The 23,538-nt window shown below is 40.3% G+C and overlaps 1 protein-coding gene across 2 annotated transcripts in view; it reads left to right on the top strand.

The window, feature by feature from the left end:
• The window catches only part of ITGA8 (integrin subunit alpha 8), a 109,752-nt gene extending 90,667 nt beyond the window's left edge, over positions 1 to 19,085 (top strand). Inside the window, exons 28-30 of one of the 2 annotated variants that reach the window (XM_083827595.1) lie at positions 7,514 to 7,615; positions 15,666 to 15,788; positions 17,679 to 19,085. In XM_083827595.1, the coding sequence (XP_083683721.1) occupies positions 7,514 to 7,615; positions 15,666 to 15,788; positions 17,679 to 17,765 (312 nt within the window). In that variant the 3' untranslated portion in view covers positions 17,766 to 19,085. Of the gene's footprint in view, positions 1 to 7,513; positions 7,616 to 8,891; positions 9,085 to 15,665; positions 15,789 to 17,678 lie in introns of those variants that run through there. The other variant, XM_083827596.1, reaches the window with a different exon arrangement.
• The last annotated feature ends 4,453 nt before the right edge of the window (positions 19,086 to 23,538 follow it).

Raw genomic sequence — 23,538 nt, 5'->3', positions numbered from 1 at the left:
ACAAATAACAGCTAAATGACGTGCAATGATTAGACGTGTTTAAGTAAACAAAAGGAGCCCAAATTTCTCAACCAGCCAACAAAGATAGAGACAGACGTTGTGCGAAAGCCAAGAAGAATCACAGACTTTTTTTGGATTAACTTCAAAGCCTGGCTGTAAATGTGAACCCTCTCCTAATGCTGACTTTGGGATTCAGACTTGCTGATCTAGCAAATAGTAGCCTGATTCATGCAAAAGAGAAACAACCTTACATGGCCACGTTACGTTGTGTGCTGTTAGGGCTCTATTATGTCTCCACTTGTCTAATGGTGGTATTTCTGAGTCATCAGAGGGAGATCCAAGGGGATCTTGCCCAGCATTCTTTGAACTCTGATGGCTATTTCTAAATATAATGGTGAGGAGCGGGGTAGTAAAACATTAGTTCTGAAAATATATTTCTAAATGATGAATCTGTGCCATCTGTCTGATGTGTGACTTCCTTCCAGTCCCCAAGCTCTTCGGACACTTACAGCCCTGTGGGAAGTAGGACTCAGCTCATTCTTGACTGTTTTTTCAGCCTGTATTGAAAGTTCCTCACAATGATGAAAATCTCCTTCTGGGTAGCCTGAGGAGACAGTAACATAAAAAACAACAAACACAGAAGGTGTGCAAGGTTTCCAAGAGGTTTCAAGTTTATTTGATTTCTTTCTGCAATTGAATGTAATTGTGTTGTTTCTCTCTTGGCTTTTACACAAATCCAGATATTTGAATGTGGCACCCCTTCCTACGTGAGCTTTAATAGCTAGAAGGGAGAAAAATTTAGTTTTAATCTGAGAAAGCTTAAAAGCAACAGAAATACGGCAGCCAGTCTGTACGCAGGTGCTCCCTTAAAATGCAAATCCATGTTTTGGCTTCTCTGCAGAATACTCATCTTTTCAGTGTTTCTGAACATGCACTGCTCCTATTTCTTAGATCTTTAGATGCCTAAATATGGAAATAGTAAAGACAATCAGTGCTGTGACACCCACGTCTTAACCGCCTGGCCCCAGGCTGGAGTCCAAAACCTGAAGCCTTTTAGTACGTAGGGTTCCAGTACAGCGTACAGAGACAATCTGGTACCTCAGAAAAACAAACAGACCTGCATTAGCCATCAGGGTGGTATTCTCCTTCATCAGGAGGGCGGACAGGAACATCAAGATTAGGCAGGAGTATTTCCACCCTTTCAGAATGCAAATCCAAAAATCACTCCCAAGGGGAAATACTTACAACGTTACTTGAAAGACTTAAGGAAAACTTTGTTTATTCAAAATTCAGTCACAAGATTTAGAGCTGGCAGTCTAATGGTCAGAGAATTCATGGTTGGAAGATGTGAATTCAGTTTCCTCCTTAGGTTGAGAAACCTCACATCCCTGCTTTTATAGGATGATGGTGTTCCCTGCTGCTCGGGAAGCACATTTACAAAGACACAAAAAGAAATCCATTGATCTGGAAGAGCACAGGAAAGGAAAAAGAGCCTGATGGAGTACCGTGGTATTTGGGGCCATCAGCTAGAAGTCCTTCCAGTACTCTCACCTCCCTTTGCCTTCATTGCCTACACCTGGAGCTGTCATCACTGTTAGGGTGTATGCTCTAGGTGTACTTCCTTAATGAGAAAATTTGTTGAGAATCTCCATATTTTACTACTGGTAAACTCAAAAACTCTTCTTAGTGTGGCAGAAGGTAAGCCAGGTAGTGGTTTTGGGACACGAAGTCAATTTAACTGCACAAAGACCATTGGAGGCAGAATGCAGATAAGCAGTGCCGTGGAGCCACACAGACCGTCCTTTCCATGGCACGTGTGGTGTTTGCAGAGCCTTGAAAATCAGAGCAGAGGTGAACTGGTGGAGGTGGCCCGAGACAGGTGACAGGTCTACCTCTTATATAGGCTTCTTTATCGAATCACTTTTTTCCATCTCCTCTTTCCTATGGGAGGAATTACTCCATCCGCAACAGAGATATGACCCCAAGGAACAGTAATTTCTATCCTCAGCATCCCCCAGTGTAGAACCTCTACCTGTGCCCAGTGGAACACGTCTCAGTCAAGGGAAGCTTACAGAAGTGTTTTCTGAAGTATAACTGCAGCCAGCCTAAATTCCCTGTCAGTGGATAGAAGCAATGCACCAGGCTACACAGAAACTTTTCCTACAGGGAGGCAACAGACAAATTAGTGAGAGAGATCTTGGTCTCTTGATAATTGCTATGGAAGTTTAAGTAGATTATTTTAATTCAGACTGAGGACTGAAAGCCATAAATTTGATGCACTGCCCTTCAAGCCACATATAGAAACAAAAGGAGGAAATTGTCAGAGAAATTTGCCCTTACGTCAAACAACTGTTGTTATTTGAAGAAAAAAAATAAGTAAAAAGGAAAACTGCGTGTGGCCAAAAATGCCATATTATGCTGGATTTGACTGTTTATGTGGAATGAAGGCTAGAAAGAAAGAGCCTTTGGCATTGGGCTGGGCCAGCTGGAAGTTCTTTTGGGTGTAGGCTAGTTTTGTTTTAATTCATTGTTACTTAAAATAATGACAAAATATTAACAAAGCAGAACATGAGGATCTTGATAGATGTGCTGAAGTGTGCATAAAGTTAGGTGAATGGAAAAACAAACATCTTAAACTGATAACCATTAAAATCTATGTCAAAGTGATCTGAAATCACAGGATATATGCATCTATAAATCAATTTGAAATAGTCCATTTCAATGAATGTAGAAGATACAGTATGTCAAGTGTAAGAGATTAAAGGTAGAGATGAGGATGTGTTGATTTTCAGAGGAGCTGTATTGTCTCTGTTCAAAAGATATATTTGCATAAACATCCCATTTTAGTACAAACAGCACAAGTACTTTTTGACTTTTTGAATCATAGACACACTTTTTAATGAATTAATAGAAGAAAAAATAGTTGCATGACCTCTACTCTCAGCATTTATGTAAGCTACCCTTTACTGGCTGTTGTTCAGGTTTTTGGAGGTGTGGGTCAAATAAAGCAAGTTAACGAATTCCCAAAGCATATATTTAAAAGGAAACACGATATTGCTTACTGTCTCCTCTCTAAAATGTGCCAGACTCCAGTGGACACGAAGGGAAACAGGTTTTAATCAGCAGGGCCAATGTTGTTACCACAGCACCGAACTCTGTATGCAAGAGATAACAGTTTCTGGGGGAGAATTCCACCGCAACTTGCTGTAGAGAAAGTACGTGCCCTTCAGCTAGACTGACGTCACTAGACTACATCTAACCAGAAGGAAAGTATTTTGGAGTATTGTTGAACAACGCTGCCTAGAGGCAGTGGAACAAAGTCATTCTGGGGAGTCTCTCTACTAGTAAAGTCTTCAAACCTGCAGAAAAATAAGTACCTGTCAGACACCTTTAAGCTGCTGGAAGTGCTATTTCTCCTCCCTGCAGTCTAGACCAGATTTGCCCTCTGCATTTAGTCTGCCCTCTAAGATGCCTCTGTACACTTTAAAGATGCTTTGGAGACTTTGGGTCTTTGCCTGAGCTCCCTGCAGGAACTGCCAGCATTCAGCTGGAGCTTGGAGAACTCTCCTTTAAATTGTCCAGGAGTTTCCATCACTCCCCACATTATTTCTGTTTGTCTCAATAGCACTCAGGCAAAGAGCTGTCTCAGCGATGCATACGAGAGCAGGCTCTGCCATGATGGGAGCTTCAGAAGGCCCAAGTAGCCAGGGCTGGGCACCCACTGTTGGCCATTAGGCGCCGACATTCAGAGACTGAATTCCTTCTTCCCTTTCCTCTGAGCCGTAATGAAGCCCTCAGCTGAATTGCAAACCACAGGTCCTGCTGCTTCCAGTAAACACTGAATATTTAAATATACGCTGTTTAAAAAATGATATGGTAAAGAAATGCAGTTTCTCACAAATGACTTGAGAATTATAAACAGCGCTGTAAGAGAGACAGCTGCCTGTATCTCCAAGGTGCTGGAACAAGTAAAATCCTGTTTCCAGTTGATGCTGACCACAGTTATTGTTATAAAACTCTTTGCCACAAACACACATTTCTGTGAACACAGGAAAATCCTCTCTAGTCTTTTATATTGCTTTACAGCAATGGAGATGTGCAGCATTTCCAAGGGCCTAATGATGGGTTGAGAACACTTAATAGCTGTGGGTACAACCCAAGGTTATTAACCCCAGTGAAGCATTAATCCACAGGAAATATTCTCCTCTGTTGTTGTTATTGCTGATATAAGCTGAAAATTAAATAAGCCATGTATAGTAGGTGGAAGGATTTATTTTTCTATGGGCACTACATTTCTTTATAGGATATTTCAAGGGACTTAATGCCTTCACTGTACCTTTGTTTAATACCTACTTCTTCAATAATGTAACATACCTTACCTATCCATTACAATTACTTTTATAAATCATATAAATCATAGCCAGAATCCTGCTTAATATGAATGCTTACAATTGAAAACATGACTTTTTTTCAGGCAGAGAGAGTTCTGGAATTATGAATGCAAATTATTGCACAATTACAGAAACATTCCGGGGCTGCATGTGAGAAGTCCAGTGCTTGGACTCTCACAGAAAAATGAAGAACGGCTTGAGTCTGAAAATGGAAAACAATTAATGTGGTAAAGAAAAAAATATTTTTCTGAAGACCATCTCATGGATGTTAAGCACCATGAAAGAGTATAAAAATTATTTATTTGCTAAGTCTAATATTAAGTCAGTGTTTTTCTTAATCTTATTTTAAACACTGTTGATAGAAAACGTAGTTTCTTCCATTAGATGTCATCTGTATTAAGGAGCTGATTTGACTATCTCTATGTAAGTCACTTAAGGCAATTTTCTTCATATTGCTCATTCCTAGTACAAGCCCAAAGGAGAGGTTAAATGTTCTGATAATAAACATTCAGCTGCTCTTGGTATTTTAAAAGAACAAAATTATGGCATAGCCAAATTAATTCCAGAAGGCAATAAATATGCTGGCTTCGTGTCACCAGTAAGCACTCATATACTCGAAGAGAAAGTTCGTTGTTTAAACAGAAAACAGAAGGGACAAGGCAAATACCTGAACTACAGCCCTGGACCTCAGGAGAGTGGACTTCAGCCTTTTCAGGGATCTGCTTGGAAGAACTCCGTGGGAGATGATACTAGAGAAACAAGCAGTCCTGGAGAGCTAGTTGATTCTCTAGGATCACCTCCTCCAAGTTCAAGACCAGTCCACCCTGACATGCAGGAAGTCAAGCAAAGGTGGCAGGAGGTTTGCATGGATGAACAAGGAGTTCCTGGTAAAACTCAGGTGTAAAAAAGAAACTTGTAAGAGGTGGAAGCAGGGTCAGTTGACCTGGAGTAGGTTTTGGCTGGGGAATATAGCGATGCTCTCTGAGCGGTTAGGAAAGCAAAAGCCTACCAGGAGCTGAGCCTAGCAAGGTACTTACAGGGCAACAAGGCAGCTTGTATAAGTACATCAGAAGAAAAGAAAGGCTGGGGAAAATATGGACCTTCTGCTGAATGGAGTGTGCAGAAGACCAAGTTACTTGATGCCTCCTTACTAGTAAAATCTGCATACAGTAATCCGAGGCCTCTGCAACAAGAGAGAAAACCTGCAGCAATGAACATTTACCCTCAGTGGAAGAGCATCTGGTTAGGGAATATTTTTAAAAATTGGACATACAAAAGCCCAAGTGACCTGATGGGATGCACCCACAAGTGCAAAAGGAGCTGGCCAGTTATAGGTGGAAGTAAAGAAGACAGAGCCAGGCTCTTCTCAGTGATATTCAGTGACAGAACAAGTCAAATATGGGAAATGCCATTTAAACATAAGAAAAAAAAAAACTTTTTACTTTGAAAACACTGGTCAAAATTGTCACGGGGTCTTTTTTACCTCAGTCTTTATTCCATAAAACAGATGAAAAGGTGTCTTAGACTGATTAGATTTATACCTTTGGTACAGCTGGAGATTCCAGAGGAAAACAACACTTAGCAGGGAGGAAAAGATTTTGGATAATCGCATGGGAACTAAGTCTTGTCAATAGAACAGAACTCCTAAATGTGCCAGAAGTAGAAGGAAAGAGAAAGTCTTGCAGAAGGGGATTTAGGAAATGACAAGGTCTTTCTAAATGCACTGGATACGATTACAGTCGATAAAATAAATTGTTATGACAGGTAGAATAATTTTAATGATTAATAAAGCGCTATGTAATGCAACATACAGAAGAATTTCATATGAATTATTATAAAAATGGGAAATATTTAGGTACTAAATACAAATATGACTTCAGAAGATGACAAATGGCTTTTGGTACTTCCACATTAGTCAACCTGGAAGATGGGAGAAATTTCATAAGTGCTTGGAGATTATGGGGGGGCAGGGGAGGCAACTGAGCTTTGCAAAATGGATAAGGTAGAATTTACATTTGGCTCAGGTTACTGGGATAGTTTAAAATTCATCCCAGTTCGTCTGTTATTCAATTTAGTCTGTAAGCAGCTGGTGCCAAAACAGAGGAGCGCTTCACTTACAAGGCCCTACCTTTCCATAAATCAGCAGTGGAATATTGTGTTGAATTCTGATATTTCAAAAAGGATCGAGACAGGTAGCAGAAATGATTAAGTGTTTCTAAAATATTCTTATATAAAAGACTAAAGTTGTTTACCTCAAGGAGTCTAATGCAAAGGGATATAATGTTAGTCATAACTACTAGGCCTTATTTCATTCTCTTCGGGGCTTACCAATGCACTTTTAAAGGAGATCCATATCAGTACCCCGACTTGACATGAGATATGCAAGATAAGTCACATGTAATGTTACCCAGAAAAATCAGTTGCAGAGTTGGAATGAGAAGCAGGTTTCTTGACTTCCAGAAGAGCATGGTAGCCAGTTAGGCATCCTTCCTTGGGATAAAAACAAGAAAACAGGTAGTTAGCATGCAGGATCTTCTCTCTGTGACAACAACATTCAGTGAAATGCAAAGACCTCAAACTCAAAGTGTACTGAAAGATTCAGGAGTTGGACTTGATGATCCTTATGGGTCCCTTCCAACTCGGGATATTCTATGATTCTGTGATTTACTCGATTCCTGGTGTACCTAACCTTCAAAGCTAGTTCCAGTTAGATACTGATGATGTCAGGATCTCAACGGGATTCAAAATATGTTTGTGGAAAATACATGTATCCATTGTAGTAAATGTTGCCACCATTGTGGTTCTTCTAAAGAGCGTGCACTTTCAAATGTCAAGTTTTACACCAATTCATTACAGATTTAGGCGTCTTTTTTCCAAGGGACATATTTGCGCTTGACTACCATTTCAAGGCAGTTTGCGCAGAATGGAGGTTGCTAAAGAGCGGCTTTATGCTCTATTATTTGTGGATACATACAGGTCACAGGACTGATGGACCCTTTACTGAAAGAAACCATCTTTGCCTTAGGAAATGAGCTCTCTCTATTTTTTCTCTGCTTATTTCTCATCATGCTTTTAAGTAGAAACATGGTTTTTAATAATTTCTTCATTTTATATAATTTCAGAGAAAAAACGATCCCTATACTCTTTCTTCCAACGTGTCCTTCGAAGTTAAGAACATGCCCTATAAAGTGCAGCCAGCAAAGCTCCCCCGAGGAAGCATAGCAGTAAGTAACTGAAAATTATATCTTTGTGTGAAGCACATGTATTTGGTCATTCTGATCATGGCTGTGAGAGTTTTTATAGGTGAAAATATTGAGATCAGTCTTTCCTGTGTTTCTAGTGTAAATTCCTGAGGTAATGCCTAAAGGAAATACATTTATTGCATTCTGTGGAAGTTGCTGGTATATAATACTAACTCCATTTTAAATAACTGTGTGCTGCATTAATGTGCAGACTGTTTTATTGCAGACTGGATGGATTTTTCACCCAGAAGAAAAGAACAAAATCATGAAAGCAAGTATCTAATTACCTCATCTGGAGTTAAAAAAAAAAAAAAAACAGGAATTTTTTCATGCAAAATCCAGTTTCTGTCAGGTTTAGAGATCTCATCTCTCTCCCAGTTGGCAGTTCTCTTACTCAAGTTTATGGACTATCTATGGCAACCTCTCTCTTATCTATATTAAACTTTATTCTTTACCCTAATTTTCAGAAGGATCTGCATGCCTCCCTAGGTTTTGCCATCTCTTCAGGTAGGAGATGTAAAATTGTCTGGCAATCCCTACAGATGTGTTAGCTGAATACTAAAGTACTTGCCTTATTTTCAGAGTGAGATTAATATGGCTCTGGGTTCTTATATGAAAAATGAATCTTGGAAACATAAATTTGATTTGTTTGCTGTTGCCAAAGCGTTGAGTTTGGGGAGCAACTTAAAAGGAATTTGCTTCTTTTGGTGTCTGATATCATGGTTAAAATTCACTCTTATTTTGTCATTACTGCTGGAAGTGAATAAAATATGAGTGCAAAATTTGATTTTAGTATGAGTCATCTGAAATTTGAAGGGTTATTGTTCTCATCTTTCTAAAGATTTATCATTCACAGCTCTTTTTAAAGGTAAGATCAATCCAAATTTCTTCAAGTTAAATCCTGATGCAAATATATCATATTGGTCTGTTGGGATGTAGTAGTGGGCAACAGAAGATTTTCTTATCTTTGAAAGCAACGTCATACACTTTACAGTTTACACTGAATGTATGTTAGAGGATACAAGCTATAAAGTTTTGTTTTGAACAAGCACGGGTTGAATGGCTGGTTGATATTTGCACTGGGAAGACACAAGGTAAAATCCGGGTCCTGTAGGCTCAGTGACAGATCTTCAGCCTCTAATACCAGGAGGGCCATGATTTCACCAAAGAGATTTGATCCTTAATGCAGTGTTCACCCAAAAAGGTTCAAAGGCTCCGAGCTGACAGATATATTCAGGCTCTTTTTATTTTCTTGCAGCATGTGTTCCATACCAGAAACACATGTTGTGCAGAGCTCTATTGATAGTGGTGCCTTCATCTGGACTGAAGTGCTTTACCCCAGGTGATAGCCTGCTGTTCTCAACGAGTGTCAGATGATCTACCAAGTGATCAGATAAGCATTTTATTCTCTTACTCCAGCCAGTATAATGCTTGTTATTTGGTGCAGATGATTTACAGCAAAATGCCTGTAATGGCAACTGTAAAACGTTGAAAAATGATAGCGCTTTTATGTTGTTTCATATCTGGACATGGCAGTGGATGTTTGCCAGCTCTACAGCTTGATGTGTTATATGCACAAGCTCTTTTGATGTTCCACTCTCAAGAAGAAAATATTTGCTTGAAGTTGGGCAATGCTTAATATTTTTGCTTCTTCTGAAAAAGATCAGTGATTGTGTTTTAAAAGTTTCCAAAGATTTATTTTGGAAGTTTATAGTTTTCTTTCTAGAGAGTGCAAGGGGGAAAGTGGAATAACGATTTTAATATTTTAAAATCAATTGTCGACAGTACGTACTTAATTATCAGCTAGCACCTTACATTTTGTGCAGTTAGGGTAATATATTCAAAAAGAGCAGAGCACATGTCCTTCATTTAACTCACACAGCACTGGTTTCCAGTTATGCAGGCTGATACATATATTTAACTTTAGTGGTATAAGTAATCCCATACCCGTCAGTTACAGTTACATACAGAGTCATGTATGTGCTTACATATTTGCAGCACTGAGGTCTTTATTTTCATCACCATGGAATAAAGGTCTGTATCTTGAACAGAGGTAGATGATACATAGATGTGTGAAAGGTTATGATAAATGTTATGATAAATTCTGAATCTTTTATAGTAAAATGTTAGAGTGAAAATGGCATTGAACAGAAATTAGCTTTGAACTTAGTGGGTCTTAAAACAAAATCAGCTAGCTGCTGTATAATTCAGGGGAAAATGTCTTTTTTTCTTAGAGATATTATTATGGTAAATAATAATGCAACACTTGATGAATTTCATGTGGAAGGTGAAATGATACTTTTTATTATGCAAAGTCTAGAGTTAGAATAAGCAGTAGTTTGTTCTATTTTAATTTCTGGTTCTTGAGCCCGTTTGGAGTTTAACAAGATACAATTGCTTTTCTTAAATGTTTGATAGGGTCTTCAGAGGGGATACCTTTAGTATAAAGTTTTTGACCAGTGTCCCACAGTGCACAAAATTGTTTTCAGACTCAGGCTTATAACTCATTTTTAGCTATTATATGGTGATGAATACTTTTATTTTAAATATGCTTATATTCCATATGAAATGTGTTTACACAAACATTTGTAAAGTGTAAACATAAATGTCAATATTAATTATGACTCCAAGCTCAAGGGAGCTTTTACATTCTATTTTTCAGCTTTGTTGCAGAGCATGCAAGAACATCATTCTGCAGAGGTTGGGTGGAAACATAGAGTGCTAAAGAGTTACTGTCTCATGGTCACTGCAATAAAATGAATAAGATTAGAAGAAGGCCATCATAAGCAGTAAAAGTAATTGCATTAGAATAATTAATTTAGCTACTGTTTCTTAAAATAGCAGATAAAATGACGGAGAAATTATTTTTTTAAGAGTGTCTTTTAAAGGACAAAAGAAAAAAAAAACTTTGTGAGAAGCTCATTAGCAGGTACTGGTGAGAAGCTCATTAGCAGGTACTGTATTCTCACCGTTGATGATGGATGTTTGCAACAGTAAAACCTAATTCCTATCTATCCAGAAGGACCTCCTGGTGAACCAGCAGCTTACCACACATTCCTCTCTCTGCGTTGTGCTGCTGTCCAGTGGAATCAAAGACAATTTTGAAACTATGCTGAGTAGCACCAAAATTAGGAGCAAAATCCAAACTGTATTAAAACCAAAGTCAAAAAAAAAACCAACAACTAATATTTCTTTTCTAACTCACAATGTGCTTTAGTGTGGCACAGAAAAAATACTAAAAAGGTAAATTAAAAAGAAATAAAAGCCCCCCTATAGAAATGCTTTCATGGAATCACGGTAGTGATTCTGAAGTTAAGACTATCAGACAACATCTGTTCTAAGACCAGCTTGGATTTTATTTCCAACAGCAAGCAAAGCACTGCCTGTAACTCTGGTTGGCTTCACCTTCACCTCCGTGCTTGAGCCAGACAGCATTCCTTGTCACCCCATTGCACACCCAAAAGGCCAGAAGTCAGATGGATCCCGTCTTATGTCTGCAAGGTGTGCTTTTCACCAGTCTGACAGAGAAGCAATCACTGTTTTCAGCATTCAATATAAAAAAGTCTTCTAGCTCTGAAGAGAGAAAAAGCCAAAATGCATCTAAAGGACAGTGCCAACATGCAACACGTAAAAATTCCACTTCTTCATATTGGCCACCTTAGACGAAAACAGATAAATCTCCCCCAAAACATTCCCTGGCTCTGATCCTGCAGCACTAAACCTACCACATGAAGAACAGAAATCCAAGATGAATAATGTAGACTTGTCTTAAATCAAAATCATATGTAAAAGTGTTGTGGACAGCATGGGGTCGAGGAGGGACAGTCTTCTGTGGAAACGGTGAAACGAGGCAGGCAGAACTGAAGGGATCCTTTGTTTCTTTCTTCCCCTCCAGCTTCTGCCTCAGCTCTGTGGGTGTTCAGGACTTGCGGTGCCAAGCTGTTCACCAGGAATTGTGTTAGCAGCTCCACCAGTCTTTGTATGAAAGGAGGCAGCCCCGGGGCGCTAACTCTACTGTCAGTGCACACAGGCAGGAGTGAGACCGCGTGTAATCCCCTGCTCATATAGCTGCTCCATGTATCTCAAGTATTTAGCACAACCATTCGCTAGCTTTCAGAAACCTGAGACAGCAAAGGAGGAAAGGCTGGGTGAGACAAGATTGTTTTAAGATTTTAGCAGGCAAATTAACTGTTGGTCTTACTTCTGCTTCAAGAGAGCAGAGCTGAGGCAGCTTTGCAGCAGCTTTCTGCTTGGTGCAGGATGGAGCCCATTTCTACTGTTATATTCATTGCTGATAATCTAGGGATTATATACACAATGTCCTGCACTTCTGTAAGATTAAGTTTTCTTGTTTATATTTCAACATTTGTCAGGCTCCAGCTGAGCTACTGAGCTACAGGAAATTACACTGTGAATTGCAAGCCACTGTCTGTAAAGGTGGAACAAGGGGAGAAAGATAGGGATGAGGATTATGAACCCACGCAGTACAAGCCAGGCTGAGCACTGCTGCACCGTTGCTTACAGCGTGGCATCAGAAAAACCCAGCTGTCCCTAGCTGGATCTGTGCTGACATGTTCTCTGATAGGTATCACAAGAAGAGCTAGATTGTCTTCTTCACAGCCTGAGAGGAAAGAAAACAGAGCAGACAACTGCAGCACACACCTGGGAAGCAGTGCATCGAAGGAGACATGGAATGGCTACGTGGGTACCCACCTGTAGTTCCGCACACTACCTGTCAGCTTTATCCAAAACCGAATGAAATCCACTGCCCATAACGAGATTTCTGTTTCCACTGATTTCAGTGGCGTCTCAAACATGTTTTGAGGTCTGGATTGACCCCACCTAATTTTGAACAGTGAGCTGAAGCACATTAGTTAGAGTCTAATTGCTGTGCTCCTGTGCAATCAGTAGGCAGCCTTCTGAGCAATCCAGATGTTAGATGATGCCAGGAGCAGCTTAGCTCACCTTTGTCTAAAAGCACCTCCTTGCTGAAGGAGTTGCCTTGGCGTGGATGAAGGTGGACTTGTGCTCAAGGAGACAGCTGTGGATCAGTCAAATACTATCTCAAATCTGTAAACAAAAAATATTTTGTACAAAAGTAGGATAATCTCTGTATTCAGAATGTGTGACTTCGTTAGACTGCCTCTCTACCAATCCATTCACAGCTGCCCGGCAGCTTGCTGGAGTCCTTTTGTCCTCTTTTGCTGATGTTGCACAGCCCGGCCTGGAGCAGCGCTGCTGACTCCGCTTCCTGTTGTATTAACCTCAGTCACGTTATGCCACTCGGGAATTTGGCTCAAGCTATCCATACCAGAAATGACTACATCCAATTTTTGCAAAAAAAATGGGTCTTCCCTGGGATTTGACCTTACTGTAAAATGGAGTAAATCATTTCATGAAATTTCAAAGGATAGGAAGCTCTGCTTGCATTGGCTTTCTGCTGTTGCTTGCAAGCAGCACGGTCACTGGGGTATCACTTCAATGTTCCTCTTCCACAGCAAAATGCTTGGATACGTGGTAGTGTTAGCACAGAAGGGAAGCTCAAACCTTACATAAGTAAGGTATGTTCATAGCTTCAGAGCCTTCTCAAATAATACATATATTTTTTAAGGTAATTTCTTGCTTGTGGTACTACAGACTTTGCCAGCAGAGGAAGCACGCAGTGTAAATGAATTGTGTTGTGTGTTTTTTTCAGTCAATCTCAGTTTTCTCTGTCATGGTGCTCTTTGAATTTTTGCCAGCACTTTCTATCCCTTTCCTCAGTGTTCATGAGGATTTCTGAGCAGTAGAAGGGAGACACTTTCTTCGCTGGGCAGCTGAGCTCTTCGCTTGCCACAGGCTTCATGCAGCCCATCGTGTCCGCATCCCTTCTGCTTGCCCTTGCCAGATGAGCCTTTTGCTTTAATTCATCTTTTTCCTTAACTGGCCTTTCTCTGGGAGGAGTCTCTGCAGACAGTTCAGATGACCTTTTTCTCATTTTCTCGGCCCTTGCATTTTAATGCCAGATGCAGTGCCACTCTGAGACACAAGGAAAGCCATTCAAACATACTTATTAAATAAGCACTGCTATTGCTGAATCTAGTGACACAGAGAGCCTACAAAGTTCTGCAGTGCTTCAGAAACCTCCCAGAGAGATGGGAGTGGTATCCTTGCAGTGCCATAGTTACTCTAGCAACATATCTGATGGGACCCAGGCATGGGTTTCCATGGTTTTTAACTAACTTTGTTTGCCTTGAAATAAATTTCACTTGCTCTAGTTGGCTAACTAAAATTTATTCTTTGCATATGCTATCTTTATGTCTTGCCTTATGTTAAATCTTGTAGAGTAATAACTATTTACATTTTTTTATTACCGTTTTGGTAATACTGTGTCAGAGTAGGGACAGTTGGCTACACAGGTGATGTACACGAAGACAATTACAAAGTGTCTTCCAGTTAAGCATGGATGAAAGATCTGCTGGCACTTACAGAATGAGACGTCTGGGAAAGATCAAGAGGAATAGTAAAATTGGAAAGGGCTAGAAGTTGCGGAAAGGCTGAAGTTTGCCATCTTCAAGGAGAAAAGTGACAGAGACACAGAACTGAACTAAGTGGGAACCGGACTACAAAGTCATGCCCAGTCTTCAAACTTAGCATACTGTTCCATGAATTGGCAAATTAGATTTATGCTAAATTGCAGGTGTATCAGCCACTGAGTTAATAGCAAAAAAAAAAAAAGAGAGAATTTGCAATGAGTGCAGATCAGGGATTGGGCAATAGCCAAGAAATCCATTAGGAAGAGCAGATTTCCTAGCTGTACCTCGAGCACTGAAGAGGAAGATAATTTGAGAGTTTGTGTAATCAGATTGCAAAGCAAACTTGCCACCTTGTCATGAAGAATAAAATAACTTCAATCTGCCACATACCTATCCTGTTAAAGAGGGACTAGGAGTAAATGACAGAGGTCCAACAGAAAGCCGCAAAGAAATTTAACTTCCCAGCCTAACAATTAAGACAAAAAGAAGACAAAAGTTTGACAAAAAAAAAAAAAAAAGACAAAGACAAAGGGACATAACTGTGTCTGAGGAGATAAGAAAAGCTCAAAAAGCTCAAACTCACTCCTTCTCACTGGGGAATGGCAGGGAGAGAGCAAATATTAAATGAGATTGATGAGGATCCTTCCAAGCAGAGTCTGACAGCATAGGATAAATTTGTCTACAAGGTACAAAGGGGAGAGCAAGGAGGAGGTTGCTTGTATGGATGACCCCAGAAGGAGAAATAAAGAAGGGTTATTATTACTCTTTGTCAACATGAAGGTCTCAAGAGAGAAGTTTGCTGATTCAACTAAAACCTTCCATAAATTGTTAGACACACCTGCTGCTTTCTGGAGCCTCAGACAGTGACAGACAGTGTTTTATGCTTACTTCCCATTTACGTAACGGGCAGTATGCTTGCCTCCTTTCAAGGAGCATAATGCCATACGGGACTCGAGGCTGTATCACAAGGACAATGCGTTCTGCTTGAGTTTCATTTTTGGACTGCTTAGCTGAAACACAAGTCCTAGAAAAAATGTATACAGGCTTGTCAGCAGAAATTAGAATAATAATAATAATGTAGCTGGTATCTATTGTGGTTTGAATTAAGAGTTTGGGCTGAAGTCAACCATTGTTCCAGAATATTTTTATATAAGTAAGTTACACTGGCCCAGGCTGTACCAGCATACATGTGAGGAGAAATTTTCTTCTTGAAACTTCTTGAATTATCTGTGCAGAAGGGTTCTTTGTTTTTCGTTTTTGCTGTGTTGTATTAAGGGGAAATGTTTCTTACGTCCGAGGTGGCAAGTGCTTTTGTAGATGTGCAAATCCCATTTCTAGTAACTATCATGAACAAGAGAAAAGAAACTTGCAGTAAATGAAGCCAACATGGGAAAAATCCAAGCAACGTGTGTTTCTAATCTGCAAAATGCTATTGAAGTGAATGCTTATAACCTGTGTATTCTGTCAGATTTGCTTTACTTATTTTTTGTTCATTTAAAGTATTCTCTTCGTTTCAGATCAGAACGTCTGTTATTTGGTCCACTCCAAATGTCTCCTTTGTAATCCCTTTATGGGTTATAATACTAGCGATTCTTCTTGGACTACTGGTACTAGCTATGTTGACCCTAGCTTTATGGAAGGTATGTTGTGTTATTACTACTTCTGTTGCCTTAAGGAAAAAAGAAAATCTGAAAAATGCTGGAAGATGCTCACAGATAAGGAATAAAAGAGGTTGTGATCTTTAATGGTTTGGAGGAAAAGCAACAATACACATGTGTCTTCTTTGTTTTGGCGTTTCTGACATGCTAGTGTCACTGACCTTTATGTAGGGAACATGTTTTCAAAGTCCTCCCTTATTATTACAGTGTGGTTATAAATGGGCATACAGAGTTTGGCTGTTTTCCCAAGACCTATGATCCTCTTTTTCAGGATGTTTAGGTTCATAAAGAAGTGACTCTAACTTTGTTTTCTCTGAATACTTAAGGAATTTCCAGTTTTTGTTAGCATATAACAACAATCCCAGCTTTGAGAATTAATTTTTAGATTTCCTTTTATATTAGCGTGCTATATTTTCAGTTTTCTAAGGTTTTTAGTTCTGTGTTGGTTGTTGCTCTCCCTTCACAAGTTTTAAGACAAGTTACTGAAAACTGCTACATTACGGGGAGCCAATGTAGCTTTTTGCCATCCTTTCAGTTACCAGTCAAAGAAAAAATAATTTCATAAGTTAGGATATAGCTCATCCGCTTTTAGCTGCCTAAAGGAGGTGGATTAAGTATGCAGCCTATAGCTGTCCATATTCCCTTTGTAGTGTGTTAAGTACAACAGCAAAGAAGTATCTCTAGAACAGGTGAGGATGAGAGGAGTCACCTTTTGGTAGTACTCTGCTTTGACCCCTTGTGAAGCCTATGTAACTAGTTTCAACCAGAAGGCTAACTTTAAGGCAGTTACAGTCAGGTGACAGTAAACTCATCTTTAGTGATCTACAACAATGTCCTGTGCACATTTCTGAACACATTTTCTATGATTATTGTTATTGTTATTATTAAGTAAATGTATCCTGGGCTGCATCAGAAGCAGCGTGGGCAGCAGGATGAGGGAGGGGATTCTGCCCCCCTGCTCTGCTCTCGTGAGCCCGCACCAGGAGTGCTGCGTTCAGCTCTGGGGCACCCAGCACAAGAAGGTCAGGGACCTGTTAGAACAAGTCCAGAGGAAGGCCATGAGGGTGACCAGGAGGCTGGAGCAGCTCTCCTATGAAGACAGGCTGAGGGAGCTGGGGTTGTTCAGCCTGGAGAAGAGAAGGCTCTGGGGAGACCTTACAGCGGCCTTCCAGTGCCTACAGGGGGCCTACAGGAAAGCTGGGGAGGGACTCTTTGTCAGGGGGTGTAGGGATAGCACACAGGGTAATGGCTTTAAACTAAAAAAGGGTAGATTTAGATTAAATATTAGGAATAAATCCTTGACTCAGAGGGTGGTGAGGCCCTGGCACAGGCTGCCCAGAGAAGCTGTGGATGCCCCATCCCTGGAAGTGCTCAAGGCCAGGCTGGATGGGGCTTTGGGCAACCTGGTCTGGTGGGAGGTGTCCCTGCCCATGGCAGCTGGGTGGAACTTGATTATCCTTAAGGGTCCCTTCCAACCCAACCCATTCTATGGTTCTATGATGATTCTATAATTATTTTGTCTATTCTGATATGTATTCTGAATGAGTGTCTTGCTGAACTGAAATTAACAGTTTCCTCATTAGTGTCAGTCAGTATCAGCATTCAAACGAGCCTTTACATTGCCTTCAAAGACAGCTTTCATATAATTTGAATTTTTAAAGCTATGCTTTGGAACTCAATGTCTGCACCTAAAACTTTCATTTTTTATAGGGAATGATTTGAATAGAAACAAAAGTGTTCGCAGTCTATCAGGTTGCCATAGACTGTACCCTACCTTTCAGCTTGAGCAAGCAAAGTATGAAACGGTGGCTGAGACTTCCTGTGTTTTTTTTATCATGACACACCTTTGTTTCTGTTGATTGTTTTCTGCAGTGTGGCTTCTTTGACAGAGCTAGACCCCCTCAAGATGACATGGCTGACAGGGAACAACTGACAAATAACAAGACTACTGATGCATAGAGGAAGAGAGTGATAGATCAAGTCAGAATCCTGCCTGCGACTAGAAACCGTGAGGAGTAAATGAAGGTTTCCTTCCACCAGTCTTCTTTTGTACCTGCAAGTGACATGGTGTCATAGCCTGATCTATGCAACGTTCTGAGAACATGCCACATGATGGCCATCCTTGCCAAAGAAAGCAACTTTATCACTGCCTTAAGAACACATTCACCACTGAACAGAATGTTTATTCCATATTTCAGTCAGTCTGCATTTTACCAGATGCTTTTGAACACGTGTGGTATACTGAGACGCTCCCAGAACAAGCCCAAATCTCCCAAGGAGAAAATGCCTGCATTGCTGTATTGTCTAGAAGATGGACCAAGACAAAGCTTCTGAACACTACTGTATCACGCAGAATACCTTTGACACCTCCCTAAGAATAAGAACTTTTATGAAATTATGGCTCAGGGAGACAAGCAATATATCAGTACTGTGAAAGTACTTCTGAAAAACAAAGGTAGTCTATAAAGAACTTTATAGATGGGGCACAGTTATTTATTTTCCACCTTTTCAGGATAAGTATCTGATATAATCATCAACTTAGATTTTGAGAGAAAAAAAGCCAAAATGTAAAAATCATGTACTTACCTTGCATGTAAATAGAAAAGTAAACCTATCGTACACACAGAGCACATCTTTCTTGGTTACAAGGTGTTTTGCAGAACAGAGGATTTATGCAACTTTTTACAAGATAAGACTTAGGATAAACTAGCATATATTCTATCTCTTTCAACCCACAGCTGGCAGTATCACATGCAGATAACAAAATCCGTGTGCAGCATAATACAGTGGATGAGTTACCTGCTCATCCCATTGCTGATGGCTGCCACCTGGGCATCTGACACAGGATGCAGTCCTTTGTGAAACGCTGATTTAAATTGTCACAGGCATGCATCTGTGGTCTTATGGAGAGGAGTTGGGAATCTGGGGCTAGGATGAATTTTCTTTACCATTGCCCTGTTACTTGGTTGAAATATCCTCTTAAACGGCTACTGCTGGTGTATCTTCTGCCGAATTTGTGTCACAGACCCTAACATTTTGTTCAGCTAAGGAAATTTTTGTTTTCATTTTATGGACTACAAGCTAGCAGCATATTTAAAGAGTTGAAGAGATTTCACAGAAGTTTATAGTAGAAGATAATTATTTCTTAAGCAAAGTCTTGTAGGGAAGGTGAACAAGGTTTGTATTTATGCAGAAAATAGGATGCCAGCCAGCTAAGTGTGAACACAAAAAAAAAAAAAAAAAAAAAAAAGGAAGATATTTTGAGGTAAAGAATAACAATATACACGTTTGTTTGTTTGTTTGTTTTTTCTGACTCGAGGATTCTGAAGAAGAGAGGCTTCGTTCTTTCTCTCCAGTGAGCAAAAATAGGCTTGGTCCTTATCTCAGCTGGGGCTCTAAGCTCTGGATCTATGCAAATTTGTGCCTGAAAGCTCAAGTCTTCCAGTGCTGGCTGAGTGTGAAATTTGCTGTCTTGTGTAAACTTCAGGAGTGATTGTTCATTTTCTGAAACATCTATCACATTTTCCATCTCCTGAGCTCTTTTTCTCTCCCGTCCATCTCAGCTTCTCAAATGGTCCAACGGCTGTATCCCTTCAGCCACTGCTTGTCTCCATTTGGATACCCGCCCTCCTGCTTCCTGGGACTTTAGGACAGGAGTAGCCACGAGACATGGCCACTTCTGTCAGTCCCACAGGACATTTTACAGTCTTACTATTTCTGGCACACGGGCTGACTTGTGAAATCTAAGCAAGAGCTAGGAAACCTAGGCAGGTGTGTTCCGTCCTCGTGTCTAAGGCAATTGGCAGGAAGACCTTTACGGAATCTTTATGATTACTTAATCGGTTATCATTTGCATGCCCTTGGGACTTACTGAGAGGAAGAGACACAAGCATCAGACAGTGGCACCGCTGGTTCCTGAGACCTGACCACTCCCCAGGCCCCCAGCAAACTGCTAACAGCACCCGTCCCCAAAGGGTTTGAGAAATCAGTTGATAAATGCCACCACGCAGCAAGCCCCTTCCACATTTGCACGCCGCTGTGTCCCATACATTCCAGGTGAGATCGTCCTCCTGTGAAAAAGACAGCGAGCTTCTCTCTTTTGTAAATATTGAGTTGTTGTGTGTAGCAGATTCTGAACTACGGTCAGCTAGCTCATTAAATTCACGTCATTGGCACAACTCTGATGAAATAGCACCATAAGGAGCTACCAAACATAGGACTTTTGTACGTGCAATACTTTATATTACTTATATACCTGAAGCATGTTTACACTGGCATTTGTGGTTGTTTTTTGAACTTCTGAATATGCTGATTAATGACTACAATAAAGAAAAAAGAATAGGAAAAAAGAACAAACTCAGCTCTGTTCAGTATTTGTTCCAATGTGTTTTCAATCCTTCATTGCCCTAAGGATGGGACTAGGTGACCTAATGCGTTCTTTGCAGTTGTAACATCTATGGTTCACTTTTGAGCAATTACTCTCCATTTTAATGATGGGCAAAACATGTTCAGATACTAAATTTAAACCAAAAAGAACCTCGGTGACTGCTGGGCCTGGCTGGAATCCATTGGCTGCAGCTGTATAATGTCACTGGAAACCAAATTAGAGGCACATGATCTGACAAACAATTACTTTGAGCAAAACTTTGTTTTAGATTTCTACATCCTTGTAGATTAAACTTCCCCCGTGGAAATGTCTGGAGCCGTGTGCTGTCAAGGACTGCAGTCTTGGGTCCCAGCGTTTGTGGACAGTTTTGGCTGCAAATTGCAAACAGCTTTGCAAAGGAGATTTCTGGGTTTCAGTGCTTGCCAAGAGTGTTTATCCCCTGGGGAGATTGCATCCTGGATGTGGACACTAGCAGGCAGTTAACATAATCTTTCCCCCCAGTATATTAGCAATGGGCTACATGATAACCTCTGCCACAGCCCTGCAGGAGTGAACTTTTGTTTCAGTGATGTCAGCTTTGCAATGAGTTCCTAAATGCAGCTTTCTGTACAAGTAATTCAGCCTTACACGTCCAAGTGTATGTGGTGTGCTGCTAATTGCTGAGAACATAGCAATAGACAGGAGAGGGGAAAAAAAAAAAAAAAACAAGCAGGAGATTGCTTTAAAACCATTTAAAACTGTTTACTGCTGTGACCCACACAGTGGTCTAATAAACAAAGATATCCATCTTTCATTTCACATGCTTCTTGCAGATTTTGCCGTGCAGCAAACTTCTGAAGGATATTGACTTCTAAAAACTATCAGGTGACATTTTCTGTTTTATGAAAATTTCAGAATTTACACTATAGGCACTGGTACAATTGAATACCTCACCACTTACAGATTTAATCTTTGAAGGTATATAACAAATACAATTTTCCTGTAACCACCAGGTTGTTAACAAGAATTTTCTCTTTTTACCATTCTGTGACTCATTTACATTTTTTTCTGCCTTTTTCAAGTTTTTTGCGCTCAGGGCAACTACAGGTTTCCCATATTACATATCCTTTGAAAATGGCACAGATTTTCTCTACCTTTTCGCTGTGATTTTTTCATCCATTTGCAAGAAGGATCTCCTGGTAGTCATAGCACATATTAGCTAAAAAGCCTTTGGGGAACAGGCAGAACATCTAGCGATACACAGTGGAGAGAAAGCCTCAGCTGCTCATGAACTAAGGTATTCCACTATTTTGTAGCAAACTTTTTTTTTTAATGAAATACCATCTGACAAACTGCCTTTAGGAATTGTTTATGAGTGAGTGTTTTATTTATGATTGTTGGCGAAGATCCATATTAAAATGTAGTGTAATGGTAGTGCCTCTTGACAATAAAGAGTCTTGAATTCAGCTTAGGCAGGCGCCATGATGTGACACAGCAGGAATGCTTTTAATATCGAAGGGCTGTTCTTGTTTTGACTTTATGCTGCATTTGAGGGGCACTTAACTGTTCAAGATGCTACCCTACTGTACACAGTGATTTTTGGACGAGAATGGAAGTAATTGTTCAGCTCACTTTTCAGATGGTTTCATTTGTTTTCGTCACGCTGCATCTACTTAACCGATGCACTGCATTTCATTTGGGTGGGTATTGTTCCTTTGTTTCAGTGATGGTTCGTAAAGTGTGCCTCAGCACGGCTTTCCAAAGCCGGGTTGTGTCAGGCAGTATTGCTTTTCCAGAAGCAAGCTCGGGATAGCAGCAGCGGAGCAGAATTCAGGATGCTGTGCGAACTGGTCAGTGCATCGCAGGGGATAACTCATTTTCCAACAGTTTTGTACAAATTCAACCCGAGTCACACTAACAGAACATCAACCTTAGATTCCACATTTCTCCTGAAAGTGAGGGCCAGGCTGGGCCCTCTATTATTGCTGTAAGCAATCCTCGCGGCTAGGCTGGGGAAGGGATGGCACATCTTAGACTTGTGTGGGAGAAATAAAAGGCAATCAAATCAAGCGAATAGCAAAAGTACAAAAAATATCTGTCTTCTGATACACTCTCCTGGTCATGAAGGTTTATATTGTTTTTTTCCCAGCAAAAGCAATCTGCCCATCATCGGTCAGCAAGAGCAGAAAATAATCTCTGAAGTTGCGAAAAGTTTCCATGAATCTTGTTTCCTTTGTAGAGTTTTTACATTTTTACAAGTATATATGTGATAGCTCTTGGCTCTTTAGATAATTCATAATTCTGGTGGTGGTGGTGGCTTTTAAAATTTTAATAGCATTTAGGAAAAGTTAGGTCAGCATCGTAAAAACTAAAAGAGAAAACATATTTATAAACTGACAGCGAAGTCTCAGAAGGGACCCAGGCTTAGATCTGGACCTCGCTTTTCCATTTTTAGGCACAAAAGGGACATCAGGAGATATCTCAGCTGCCCACTGAGACTTCCACAGGTGTTGCGGTTTTGTCATAGCAAACACTCTGATGTCAACTCATGTGCAAACAGAAGGTTTTATTTTTAAAGATCCAGCAGTGTATCATCCCCTACTGTATGCCTGGTAAATCAGAAAAGGCAGAGCATGGGCAAGTGGAACCATCAAAGCAGACAGAAGGATGAGAAATGCTTGATGTGGCTCAGTGCGCCAGAAAGAATTTTTCCTGTGGAGAAGGACAAAGAGTAAATTTACTCAGCACCTAAAAGAAGGAGAGATTTGGTTTTCTAGAGGAGAACACGGAACCATGACAGCGCTGTCCTCCAAGCATAACGGGTACGAGTATAAACGCAGGTCGGCTGGGCACAAAGGGCTTTCAGCAGTTAAGGAGGCTGCAGGCAACTATGTTAACTATAAATAACTTTGATAACGAAATAGAAGGTAGGGGTAGGAGGCTCTAGAGGAGAAATCAAACTTTCAAACAAGTAGGTATTACCACAGGAACAAGACGAACGTTGATTAGTAAGATGGATGGACTGGAAATAAGGCTCAGCTACAGCAGATGAGAAGTTGTGACCCCAGCAGATAACATGACTAATGATCTACTGCAGTGATTATTTTTTTCACAATGACCAATTGATTCATTGCTCATACAAAGTTTGAGGAAGAGCATGTTCCTAGTAATTAAATAACGAAAGGAAAAAATATCTCTGCAGCTGTGACAGGATTATTGGGTTATCTGTGAATCCCTCTTTTTCTTAGAAGAAGGGCAGTATTCACTCTATTGGCTTTGAGAGAAGGAAGGAGGTGGCAGAAACATAAGACTTGAATTTGTTCCAATGTCTGCTAAAAGCTTCTGGTCCGACTGCTGTTTCAAAGT

This window comes from Anser anser (assembly GCF_964211835.1).
Source record: "Anser anser genome assembly, chromosome: 2".
NCBI lineage: Eukaryota > Metazoa > Chordata > Aves > Anseriformes > Anatidae > Anser > Anser anser.
This window is presented reverse-complemented; position numbering and strand designations above follow the sequence as displayed.